This window comes from Diplotaxodon limnothrissa, linkage group LG17 (genome assembly GCF_057381915.1).
Source record: "Diplotaxodon limnothrissa isolate DT_005_m linkage group LG17, D_limnothrissa_male_GT1.1, whole genome shotgun sequence".
In the NCBI taxonomy this organism is placed as follows: Eukaryota; Metazoa; Chordata; class Actinopteri; order Cichliformes; family Cichlidae; genus Diplotaxodon; species Diplotaxodon limnothrissa.
In genome coordinates this window covers 30,399,124-30,412,136 of record NC_140612.1, presented here as the reverse complement: position 1 = coordinate 30,412,136, position 13,013 = coordinate 30,399,124, and the positions used below count along the sequence as shown (strand labels likewise).

General features: G+C 37.7%; 1 protein-coding gene across 1 annotated transcript in view; it reads left to right on the top strand.

Moving 5' to 3' along the window:
* col7a1l (collagen type VII alpha 1-like) overlaps positions 1-13,013 on the top strand; it is a 65,318-nt gene that overhangs the window by 21,395 nt on the left and 30,910 nt on the right. The window contains exons 36-69 of the mRNA XM_085375888.1: positions 9-80; positions 176-235; positions 354-389; positions 508-552; positions 739-774; positions 908-952; positions 2,476-2,547; positions 2,626-2,658; positions 4,399-4,470; positions 4,592-4,651; positions 4,757-4,792; positions 5,952-6,032; positions 6,300-6,335; positions 6,499-6,543; positions 6,780-6,851; positions 7,224-7,259; positions 7,580-7,606; positions 7,773-7,808; positions 7,893-7,955; positions 9,630-9,668; positions 9,765-9,818; positions 10,281-10,313; positions 10,674-10,739; positions 10,922-10,966; positions 11,093-11,128; positions 11,213-11,239; positions 11,326-11,397; positions 11,550-11,612; positions 11,857-11,874; positions 11,965-12,000; positions 12,085-12,123; positions 12,218-12,253; positions 12,338-12,472; positions 12,584-12,682. Coding sequence (XP_085232014.1) covers positions 9-80; positions 176-235; positions 354-389; positions 508-552; positions 739-774; positions 908-952; positions 2,476-2,547; positions 2,626-2,658; positions 4,399-4,470; positions 4,592-4,651; positions 4,757-4,792; positions 5,952-6,032; positions 6,300-6,335; positions 6,499-6,543; positions 6,780-6,851; positions 7,224-7,259; positions 7,580-7,606; positions 7,773-7,808; positions 7,893-7,955; positions 9,630-9,668; positions 9,765-9,818; positions 10,281-10,313; positions 10,674-10,739; positions 10,922-10,966; positions 11,093-11,128; positions 11,213-11,239; positions 11,326-11,397; positions 11,550-11,612; positions 11,857-11,874; positions 11,965-12,000; positions 12,085-12,123; positions 12,218-12,253; positions 12,338-12,472; positions 12,584-12,682 — 1,761 coding nt within the window. The remainder of the gene's footprint in view (positions 1-8; positions 81-175; positions 236-353; positions 390-507; positions 553-738; positions 775-907; positions 953-2,475; positions 2,548-2,625; positions 2,659-4,398; positions 4,471-4,591; positions 4,652-4,756; positions 4,793-5,951; positions 6,033-6,299; positions 6,336-6,498; positions 6,544-6,779; positions 6,852-7,223; positions 7,260-7,579; positions 7,607-7,772; positions 7,809-7,892; positions 7,956-9,629; positions 9,669-9,764; positions 9,819-10,280; positions 10,314-10,673; positions 10,740-10,921; positions 10,967-11,092; positions 11,129-11,212; positions 11,240-11,325; positions 11,398-11,549; positions 11,613-11,856; positions 11,875-11,964; positions 12,001-12,084; positions 12,124-12,217; positions 12,254-12,337; positions 12,473-12,583; positions 12,683-13,013) is intronic.

The following is a 13,013-nucleotide window of genomic DNA, read 5'->3' as shown; positions in this document are numbered from 1 at the left end:
TGCTGCAGGGCATTGCAGGTTTGCCTGGTCCCATTGGTGTTGATGGGGGACCAGGACTGCCAGGCCAGAAAGGAGAAAAGGTAATTTTGAATTACAGCTTTTGTGCTTATAAAGACCCTAAGTGCATAATTACTAAAAATACTTTATTGTTTGTAATATTTATTTTTTCTTGCAGGGTGAGGAGGGAGTTGGCATACAAGGTGTTCAAGGTCCTCATGGAGAGAAAGGAGAGAAGGTACCTTACAGCAGACATGAAGGACACAGAGTTTAGTCATCAGCTTGACTTTGGAGAATAGTCTGCACTGCATTAAAGACTGGATTATTTGTGTGTTTGTTTTACTTTTGTCATGCAGGGAGATATTGGATTAGCAGGACCAGTTGGCCCAAAGGTACCAAAATATACATTTTTAAACTCAGATTTTTGCTAATATTCTAAAGTAATCTAAACCCCCCTTATTGTTAAAACTTTATTGTGGGTTCACATGTTTCTTCACTTTGTCTTTTAAGGGTGAGCGTGGAGAGCAGGGCATCCAGGGAATCATTGGACCTCGGGTGTGCACTTTATCACCAACTGAATAGTCACATATGACTACCCTGCATGTTTTATACTTAAATGCATATAAATGAATTGCACTTCCTTCTAATAAAATGAAGCAGATTTATCACAGATAAAAGTGAAGACTGCATAACAATCATTGATGAATTAATTTAAAGCAAGTGATTTATTTATACCCGCAGGGGAAAAAAGGAATGAAAGGGGAGCCAGGAGACAAGGTGAGTTCATTCACATATAAATTCTTTCTGCTTTACAATTATCATGCATATGAATGTGAAGATTCATTTTAGATTAACAAGAATAAGGCTGCTTACAAAAAAAGTGTGCGTTAACATTTTCTTTCTTCTTTAGGGAGACCAAGGAGAGGTGGGACCAATAGGACCACAAGGACCCCCAGTGAGTGAGGATTGCATCTTATACAATGTGGCATCAGATTTATTAGTAATAATGATAATAATAATAATAAAAGTTTAATTATACAACGCTTTTCAAAACACAGTCACAGTTTAAAGATAAATAAATACAGTTCAACATACAGACACATAGTGACACATTCATTTCAACAGACACACTTTTATACACACAAAAAATATAAACTGTGGCCCATAATAATTGCGGAAAGCTAACTTATAGAAATGAGTTTTCGTCATTTTTTAAAAGCAAACCAATCATCCTGATAAGCTAAGAAAGGCTTTTCTGAAACCTCATTAGCGTGATTGGCTCTTGTTTTAAGGTAAGAGCATGGAACAATTAAGAGACCTCGATGAGATGATCTACGAAGTGATAAGTTGAGCAGACACATATATAGTTTATGTCAGAGATCTAAAAGTTTAAAGGTTTTAAGAGGTTTAAAAGAAAAGAGAAAATCTTTATTGTCAGACAAAGACTGAATTATCCTGCTACTACTTTTTGAGAAGTATGGATGAGACTTTCAAACCTAAGAACACTGCACCAACTTTCAAGCATGGTGGTAGCAGCATCATGCTCTGGGGTTGTTTTGTTGCCAGTGGTGCTGGTATATTGCACAAGTAATGGAATAATAAATAAGGACTGTCTCCAAACACAAACACTGTAATGTCCTTTCCAAAGTCCCGACCTCAACCCTTTTGAAAATTTGTAGACTATGCTTAGTCAGGAAATGCCAGAAAACCAACCAGTTTAAATGAATCCTACAAATTCTGCCAAGAGGACCCCAGCCAGAATTATCCTGGCGGGATTTGTGATCAGTTGTCGATGGCTACCTAAAGCATCCCGTCAAACTGCAACTTGCTGAGACACATTTAACCAAATATCAGTATATTAGAATATGCATATATTTGAACCTGTATGTACACCTTCGACTCTGTGGGGATTAGAGAAGATCGAAATAAATTGGAACAGATGTTAAAAGAATTTATCAAAAGCTATAAAGAAATCTAAAAAACAAGGGAGGGGCAAATGCAGTGTTTTTATTTTGCACCAGCTCTGAAAACTAAAAGACTAGCTTTAAACCTATTAATAACTTTTGCTAATGTCTCCAAGCAGACATTTAGATTGATGAATGAACAAATGAGGAAGTCATTTTGTTCTGGGTTTGGAAGATTACACTCTATCAGAGATGGTTATGATTGCATACATCCATGAGCCAAATTGTCAAACCTCAGTGGGTATGGGTCGTTTTTTTCTGCTTCAGTGATTTTTAATTTGAAGCAGCATAATCTTTTGGAAGAGATTGCTACCGGAAAAACTGTCATCATGAGGGCCATCTTCCTGTGTTTTGTAGTACGCTTTGTAGTCATTCAACAAGATTAGTTTTTATGATAAAAAGAAGAAATTGGTTTTGATTTGTTGGGAACAAAAATAAACAGCTTTTATCAGAGAGGCTTGGAGTTAACGGTCACAACGGAAGTGGCACTGACAGTTCACCTTCACATTTCTAGGGGCCTGCAGGACCGATGGGATTAAAGGGAGATGAAGGTCCAAGAGGACCTGCTGGAGACCCGGCGAAGGGTGTAAGAAAACCATTTCATATATTTCAACCTAGTATATAGAGGTTTTGCTATTAAACTGTCTTTTCCCTGTCACAACAGGTAATTGGTCCAGCTGGGAAAAAGGGGGCCAGGGTAAGTTACCAGTATGTGAGCTTTTTCCAGAACTTTTGCTGATCTGTTTCTATTTTCACCACTGAATTTTCCAATCAGTGTATACTACATCAACATTCTTCCAAAACATTGTTTTCAGCTAAATTACAGATTTCAAATATGTCAAATAGCCTTAAATGTCCTTGAAGAAATGCTTAACCTGTTGGGTTCTGGGGAAGGAGGTGATGGATATTCCAGCTGTCATAGGACATCAAGGGTATGGTCTGGATAGTTCTCAAGTCAATCATCGGGCACTATATATTCTTAATTACATAAGGAAAAGTTAAGAAAGGTGCTTTTAAAGTCACAGCATCCATAATCTACACCTTTATCATATGAGATTCCCCCATAGTGTTACTAACCGGCCTTTCCAGGCGATTCCTTTTACAGTTTGACTGGCTGACATCTGAAAAGGGAAACTGGTGTCTTTCTCACCATCTACCATATGCTAACTTCAGCCTACCTGATCAAAAGCTGTGGGATATAAAGCACACAAAAGAGAAAAAGCATGTCACCAGCAGTCGGTGCAGCTAGCTACCTGTATAATTCCATCTCAGCCTTCATTTTTGCCATCTTCTTATACATGTTTCACATTCAGGCAGGCACCTGACTGGTAATTGGATGAACCCTGTGTCTCATTGCACTTAAAGAAAAAGTTACATGTTGGTGGAACTGCAGTCATCAAGGAGCAGACGCCAACATTTTGGGGGTTCATTCATTACCTACACTCAGCATCTTACTTTTAGTAAAATCAGACAGTTTTTGTCTGTTTGATTTGAAATACTCCTTCCTTCCTGAGACATTTTTGGACAGTCCAGGGGTTAGCTGGCTAGCAGGATTTTAACAATCCTTTATAGATTTAGAATTCTGAGTTTGAGCTAATAAATTCTGGACAGTGGTACAGGATCCCTTTTTGTAAGCATAACCTCTATAAACTTTCATTTGTCCCTCTGTCAGTTTAACAGATATGATGTGATATAGATTAGCTTTCTTTTAATTAGATCTATGCTTACTAGTTACTAATGGTTGTGGTTTTTGATGTACCCATCATCTATTCCAGGGTTGCTTTTCTTTTATGGGAAACAATGAAGTAATCATAGTTGCTAACCACGTGTTTCAAACCTGTGAGATAATAACAGATAAGAACCTAATATAGAAGTCATGCTGTGGTAGTTGCAGTCAGCTGTGAAACCTGGATGATTTAATTTTGTTCTTTTTCAGCTGCGTACAAAGAGACGTTGCAAACTCTGTGTAAAGTGCAATTATAACAACTTTTTCTGTTGGTACGAGCTGCTCGTCTGCAGTTAAGGCATTTAAGATTAAAATAAGGAAATTACTATTAGGTCCAGGTAAAGGTTTTATCATTGAGTAAAAGGATTTAAACTACTGAAACTATGGGTGCTGTAACACCTTTTTTAATTTCTTCTCAACCAGACTAAGCTGTGTGCACGTATTTATCTTAAGTGAGTTAAAATAAATCAGCCAGAGGTGAGTAATTGAAAACATTGTTAATTAATTGGTGTATTTTTGCAGACTCAATCTCATGGACCCGCTTATCGAACACAATTAAAAATTTTCTCTCATTAGCTTTTTCAGGGAGACTGAATGCTCTGTTGGATGGCACATAATTAATGACAGTCCACAGGGTCCATTTAGAGTGGAGAGAGGTTTAGCCTTCTCTTATCAATTGATGTACATGTGCTCATGTATGTGTTCTCTCAGGGGGACATCGGTCCAGTTGGTTCTACAGGCCCTCAGGGAATAAAGGGAGAACAAGGAGACAAGGGAGAAAAGGTTGTTATGGAGAGATATTGTCCATCATGGTCATTTCAATTTTATTATTGCAGGATTAGAGCAAATAGAATAACTGAATATCATTTTATGGTACGGTTATGGTTTGTTTTGATATGTGCAGGGTAGTCCTGGTTTTGGGATTCCAGGACAGCAGGGGCAAAAGGGAGAAAATGGAGAAAGGGTGAGTCATTTGATTCTTTAACGCTGTTGCCATCCTGGAATCATAAAGCAGGAAATTGCTGTGTGTTGTTGTTGTTAGATGTTTTATTAGTTTCATTGTTTACAGGGAAATGTTGGTTTATCAGGAAAACCAGGACAAAAGGTGAGTCATCACTGGTTACATTAAGTTCTTCTCATGAATTATTTTTTCTGTAAACAATGGGTCAAAATACTACATGCAAGGTGAAAACAAGCAGTAGTATTCAAGAACACATAGACTATAAACACATACATTAATTTTGTATTTTTGGATTGACACCTTTGCTTAATTTTAGTTTTTCTTCTATACTTTTTCACTAATTTCCAGTAATAGGAGGCAGATGTGAAAAAAAAATCCACACAATCATTCTATGCAGTCTGCTGCATTTGGGAAATTTGCACAGTACGTTGCTACAAGTGAAAACAGAGGTTTTGTTGGTGGGCTATTCAGTGTCATGTAGGGGTCTACCTGAAATTATGTATGATTTGTTGCGTTTGTCCACGATCTTTTTTTTGTGAGCACTTCGCAACACCTGGCTTTTCCACATGCTTAACACAAGTGTTTGGCAAATCTTGCCAGATAAATCCATGCCTAGGCAAAACTTCATAGGAGCTAAGGGTAGACATAAACATAGACAAGGCATAGACATGTTAAAAATATTTTTTTATGGCCAAAAATTCTTTTTGGTTTTAGAAGTTTACTAAATGTTAATTTCAGTTAAAGTTTAAAACACTTAATTGAACCACTTGAATAACGTTTGAATTACGCCATATTACTAAACAGGGCAAAACAGCGTGTGAGCACAATCCCCAAATAGTACTCATAGGGTGACTTTACAGGTGATTTACAAACATTGTGCTCCTTTTCTAAACACAGTCAGTTAATTTCATTATCAAGTACAAAAAATGGGCTAAATATAGTCTCAATATCGGTGCAATTCTCAGCAAATTGTGTGTTGCAAATCAATTTGTGTACTGATTTAAATATGCTTCTACTTATAATTTACGACTTGAGAAAGGAAGTCCCAGAAATGGAGCAGGATCACTTCCTAAAGTCAGCCCACCTCTTAGATGCAATCTTGCCACTGCACTCTTTGTAAATACAGACAATACCGTTTTTTGTTTGTTTTTTTTACATCAAAACCCAAATTGAGCTGGCCGTTAATATGTTGTACAATTCTACAACAGATTTGTATTAAACAATTAAAAACCCCAATTATTTATTTTTAAAGCATACTTTTTTTTTGCTGACATTGTAAATCAGAGGTCATGTCTTTGCTCAGGGGAAAGATGGCTTTAAAGGTGAAAAAGGGAGCATTGGATTACCTGGCAATCCTGGAGAACCGGGATTAAGAGGTAAAGATGTAAGTAAATCCTGAGTGGCCGTTACAGCAACTATGAGTTTTGTTTGTATGGTAGGTACAGTGGAGTTCAGATTTAGTTTGATAAACAGGTCTATTCAGAAACAATGGTGTCAGAAAAATGCTAACAGTGTGAAAAATTTAACTAATGGACCAGAAAAAATGTAATTATTTTATCTCTTCCCTTTTGTTCACACGTATATTGTGAATGTTAGCACATTTGGCTAAATATTTCCTACTGCTTAGATTTATTGTTTAATTTGTGTGTAGGGTGCACCTGGAGCTATAGTAGAACCGGGAATGAAGGTAAAGTCTATTTGTTTGTTACGTGACTGTTTTGTTGACCAGCGCTTGGACTTTTAAACATGTTGCTTTTGAAGATTGTTATTTTTAAAATGATTTAACATCCCTATAATCATCCCCAGCGTCACATATTACCTCCACGGAGTCATTTAATTTGTTTTCGCAGGGTGAACAAGGACCAGCTGGAGAGCCTGGTGAAAGAGGAATCAGGGTATTTGTTCAACAGTTGTAAAGTTCAAATAAGAAAAAAGGAAAAACAATACTTCCCACAAAATTTAGAAAGTAACTTCAAAATGTATTTTGACAAAATCTGAAAATGCGACAAACCAGTATGTAGTATACCGAATGTGTAGTTACAATGCTGGCCAGGCTTTAAATCTGACACTTTTATTTGTGAAACATGAGTCAAGGGCTAAATTCTTCCATTTCTTTCTACTTGTTGATCAGGGTCCATTGGGATTACCAGGAAAACCAGGTGACACTGGAGAAAAAGGTGACCCTGGCAAGCCTGGCCCACCTGTAAGTTCTTTGCCATGATAATTAAACTTCAGTCAGCACAACTGTGGTCAAAAGAAGATTGTTGTTTGAAGCTGTCTTACATTACTCATTAAGTGAGAAACAGCATTAAAAGGAAGAGCTGCGGTAAAGATGGGTTGCAAAGGGGCTTGGGGGTATGCAGCAGCTGTGCCCCTGCTGAAGGGGCCTTCCTGAGTTAATGCTATGCTTTATTAAATGTACACTTTTAAGAAGATCCACTAATAGGATCCTCATCTTTCTGCTTAGTATGTGTGTACAGATCAGTAGCTTTATACTGTACTATAACTAACTGTAATAATTCAACTGAAATTGCAAAACTTTAACATTACCTGAGATTTCTTTTCTGTTTTGAAGGGTGCCGATGGCAGAAAAGGTGACAAAGGAGAGGCGGTAAGTTTGTATCCACCATCTCTCCCTCCCTCTCTCTCATCAGTGAACCTGTTTGGTTTTTTTCTCCTGGCTGCCTGCCTTCTGATTATTCTTCTGTGTCAGTCACTGTTTCATATCTTCTCAATCTGCTATCCTCCTGTGTCATTCCCTTTTGATAAGTTAAGTAATTAACTTTGTTTTTTGTGTGTTTACCATCCTTCATTGCACCAAACTATTTTTCCTTTGTCTTGCAAATATTGGATTTGTTTAGAACTATGACGTTGTAGATTTTAACTGTGTTTTGTCTGTCTTCTTTTCATTGTGCTGTCATCGTCATAAAGGGAAAGCCTGGACCTCCGGGAACACAAGTAAACAAATCTCTATAATTACTTGATCAGTTCAACCATGTTTGACAGAGGCGCTTGTTAAAGCACAGCTTGTAAAAAGCCTCATTCCTCCATGAGACCTTATGTCTGTTTCCAATCAACTGAAACTGTGTTTGTTAACAATTTAACTGACATTTTATTCAATCAGACTGGTTCAGACAACATACTGACCAGAGTAATTAAGGTAATTTGAAGAATAGCACATTACAACTTTAAATTCATTCAGTTAAGGAAGAATTAAAGGTTTTTGCCCTTTCCTTCTTATCAGGGCGATCCTGGAGAGCCAGGTCAGCCAGGTTTGCGAGGAGAAATGGGCCCGCCTGGGCCACAAGTGAGTATTTTCACCATATGAAGTAACCAACAGGATGTGATACGCAGTGCAGTGAGAAAGTCTTTTCGACTTCCTGTTTTCTTAATGTTTGCATATTTGTCACATTAACATGTTACAAATCATCAAACCAATTTTAATATAAGATAACCTGAGTAAAAACAAGTCTGTTTTTAAAAGACGATTTTTTTTTTATCAAGGGGAAAAAAAGCTATCCGAACATATATGAAAAAGTTAACTGCCCCCACATTTTTTGAACATTGAGTTCAGTTTCACTAGCCACACCCAGGAGCTCAAAAATCACGCCATGACAACAAACGAAGAGAAACAGGATATCTGATATCTATCGGTCGGGAAAGCCATTTCTAAGTGTTTGGTACTCAAGTGAACCACGACGAGAACCATTATCCACAAATGGAGAAAACTTGTAACAGTGGTGAACCTTCACATGAGAGGCTGGAAACTCAAAATGAAGCGAAGAGCCCATCAACAACTCATCCAGGAGATCACAACTGAACTCAGAACAACATCTAAAGAGCTGCAGCCTTTGCTTTTCTCAGTTAAAGTTCACGATTCAGTGCCAAAAAGAGGACAAAGTCTCGTCTCACATTTGCCAAAAATGTGAGATATTACATTTTTGTAAAATGTAAATATAAATGTAAATATTACCCGATGAGACTAAAGCAGAACCTTTTGGAAGGTTTGAGTACTTTTACATCTGTTGTAAAATCTCACATTAAAGCAACACAGCCGTTCATTAAAAACAACCAACCGACAAACACACCAACAACAAAAATGGTAGTGATGGTTAACAGATGTTTTGCTACTTAAGGACCTGGACGCCTTGCTGTAACTGATGGAGCCGTGAATTCTGAGACCAGAAAACCCTAAAGGAGAATGTCCAACCATCAGTTCACACCCTGAAGCTCAAACACGAGGTTTTGCAGTGGCCAAGTCAAAATCTGGGAATAATCAGAACATTTTGGCATTATCCTTGAAATGCATTGTGCCTTTCCTGCTTGAAAATCCTAAAATCTAACTGAATTAAAACAACTGTGGAAAGAAGAGTGGACCAAACTTTCCTTCACAGCGATGTGAAACACTCATTGCCAGTTACGTCAAACTCTTGATCACAGTTCTTGCTTCTAATGTTGGCATAACCAACATTTCTTCATTGGTTTTAGAGGAAACAACTTTTTGACAAGGGGCCAGGTTAGTTTGGATAACTTTTTGGATCTGTTTTTAATCATCGTTTAATAACTGCATTATGTATTTACTCAGGTTATTTTTGTCTAATATTAACATTTGTTTGATGATCTGAAACATGAAAGTGTGGCAGATATGCAAAAAAGAAGAAACCAGGAAGAGGGCAGTATACAGCACTATATCATTCATGCTAATGACCGTTAATTCTGGTTCTTTTGTACTTATTATTATTTTTTAGAAGTACTAAGCAGCCATTAATTTATGGACAGCCAAAAATTAAGTCCATTAACTTTTACCTTTCAGGACAAAAAACTGATCATTAATCTAACTTGGTTAATCTGTTTAAAGGGGCATCCACATAGGAAGTGATCCTAAATTCATTTACGCTATTCTTATCTATTTCTTTTTTTTTAAATCAAAAGTAATATATTTTTCTTGAATGTCTTGAAACATCGTAATGTGTCTGTCCAGGGTCCAGAGGGGAAACCTGGATTACCAGGACAGTCTCTGGTATGCATGTGCATAATTCTAAATTGCACTTACTGTGGTTCTGTTTCTTTTTGTTTAATTACAAAGGTGTGTTTAATGTAACTGTTTGCCTTGCAGGGTGATTCTGGAAGAGATGGATTAGATGGCTTACCAGGAAAACCAGGAATGAAGGTTATAAAAATGTTTTATTGAAATTGCACATTCAAATATTTTGAAAATTTCCATGTAAATGGCATCGCGTGCACTATATTGACAAAAAGTATTGGGCCACAGATCTTCATCTCTGAAATGAGATCTTTTCATTCCCACTGCCACCAAGCCATGCCATATGCCTTTACAAAACTCGGTGTTTTCCTGTAGCAGGGTCTCATTATTGCTGCAGGGCAGTTTTGGAAATTTCTTTAAATAGTATCATTGCAAACATCACATAGACCATGTAAAGTTACAGAGCAGGGGTCATGGAGTGCCAAGGCGCATAGTGCCTAAAGGTCACCAATACTTAATAAAAACTGCGCGCCAGGAGCTTCATGGCATGAGTTTCCATGGCTAGGTGTAATGTGTAAGTGGCCCAGTATATTTGTACATATAGGGTATGCATGAGTTTGCTCACAAGGTGTCTTATGGTAACCGTAGGGTGACCAGGGACAGAAAGGAGAGCCTGGTCCGGTGAGTGGATGAATTTTTATGGAACTTAAATTCTTGTCATTACCGTATATGGTTTACTGCCCTATTAATATTAGCATAAAACAAGTTATCACTGAGTTACAGTGTATTATCTCACTTAACAAAAAAGAATAATGAAAAGAAAAGCTAAGATGCAGTCATGATTTTCAGTCTTTATGTTCCGTATATCAACTTTATGTGTGCTTATAGACACCTAAGCTTTTAGCATGTCAGCAGCTATTTTGCATTGCTGTGGAGTGTTTTACTGCCTCAGTGATAATTTGTCCAGTTTGTAATAACATTTGTCATTTTAATTTGCTGATATTTGCAAAAGGAGACTTTTTTTTCTATGCTTGTAAACAGAAAGGAGAAAAAGGAGATCAAGGCCGGGTTGGGATTGCTGGGATGCCTGGCTTACCGGGGACTCCTGTGAGTTTCACTCCGGCAAAACCATTATCATCCATTTTTTATACACTTTTAATGGTGACAGTCTTTAGTCATTCAAGGCAATATAACAAAATATATTCTTGCGTCAGGTGTGTAATTAGTGGGAGCCACATGTTTATCCACGATAATGATCAATCTCCTTTTTCATTTCCTCTTCTCTACAGGGGAGACCTGGCATTGATGGGAAGAGGGGCCTGCCAGGAAAAGATGTGAGAAACATTTGACAATTATACCACTTTGCTATTAGATATCACCTGGATTACTGTTTTATCCAATTTGCACATTTGTTTGCCGTTTTCTAGCTCTTTTTAGATGAAATTACTTTTTTTTCACAGGGAGAAAGAGGACTCAAAGGAGATGACGGCAAGAAGGTTCTTAGATTTGCTGCAGCAATCAAAACATTTATGAAGCTTTTATTCTCCATTTACTTGTGTTAACTTCACTCTTCATTTCAGGGGGACAAGGGAGATGCGGGTGCTGATGTAAGTATATTCACATTTATGAAGGAAAACACAACTTAGTGATGAAGTTGAGGCTGTAACTGGATGATGCTGTTTGTTTCCTGCAGGGTAAAGATGGTAGTAAGGGTGAACCAGGGCTTCCAGGTTTGCCTGGGAGGCAGGTGCTTGTCACTCCTGAGGTAAACATGATGCAAAATGACTTCATTTTTGGTGACTTGTTTATGACTACACCTGTAATCACCATTGGTTTGACTAATTCCTCATTTATGCTGGGTGTTGATTCAGAAAAACATCACACAGTTTGACTTAATATCCATTTATCCCTTCTCAGGGTGCTACCATTGATGAAATCCGACAAGCATTCCCAATGCCAATGGGTCCTCCAGGACCTACTGTGAGTTTGATGCTTGTGCACATGTTTCTGCATATGTATAGCTTTCTTAAAAAATGGCACATCATCTCTGCTGTTGCATGGCATAATTCACTTGTCGCCTGAATGAAATCTAAGTCATCATGCAGTGATGACTACAGTGCTTATTTTTATTGTGGGCTACAATGAGAACAGATATGGTGAGCTTGATGTCATGCATTGTAGATGCATGTTCAAATGTCCTGCTCCTCTGTTTCTGTGTGTTTAGGGTTCTCCAGGATTGAAGGTAAGGTGGTAATGGTGCTTATATTGAGGCTGAGTTCTTAAAAAAACCCCTGAAATATAGCCTTGGTTGCTGATTTGTCTTGTTTTGCAGGGTGATAAAGGAGAAAAAGGCCTGAAAGGAGAAAAGGTAATGCTCATTTGACTTATACATCAGAAACATGGGAATGGAAATTACATTATGCTGACTGCATTTATTTTCATGTTTCTGCAGGGTGACGCTGGAGCTCCAGGAAAATCTCTTGAGATGAAGGTTGAATAAAGGATATAATAATTTCTTCTGTGGCATACATGTTCTCATTTTACATTATTAAGTATCTGAACAACGTATTTTCACTCGACTTTAGGACATTGAGACAATGTTTGAAGCCTACGGTATAAAGGTGAGCTCTTTGCACCACATTGTATAAATATGCAATAGTGTAATAAAAGTAGAGTTCAGCTGTCTAAATAAAAGCTTTTTTCAGCTTCCTTTGCTGAAGGCTTTGATTGACAGGTTGCTGCAGGATGGCATAGAGGAGCTGCTTCATGTGCTCAGCAACTCCAAGAAAACAAAAGAAAACACAGAAAGGCACAACTCCAACGTCATCACTGACTACAAAGTACGTAGACTATTTTTAGACTGTATACTGTATGTTTACATTTCTTGTTTCCAATACCTCAAACTTTTCAAAACGACTACTACTGCTATTCATTTTATATTTTCTCGATAGAGTTCGGAGAAATTTGACATCACCAGCAGACCTTTGTCAAAAGCGGACACTTTTGAGGACACTGATGTAGACGGCCAGCCTCCTGAATCTTTCTTTGTTGTACGTAACCTCAGCCTAATCTAAAGAGAATGCTTGGGAACAATAATGAATCTATTAACCTACCACATATTTTAGTGGGTACACCTGTTCGACTTCTCATTAACGCAAATATCTAATCAGCCAATCGTATGGCAACGAAACACTGCATGTTCAAGATGATCTACTGAATTCAACATGAGCTTGATTTTGAATGTGTTATGGCTGTTGATGCCAGACGGGCTGGTCTGAGTATTTCAGAAACTGATAATCTGCTGGGAATTTCCTACACAACCATCGACTTACAGAGAAGGGTAAAAAAAAAGGGAAAATATCTAGCGAGCAGCACTTCTGT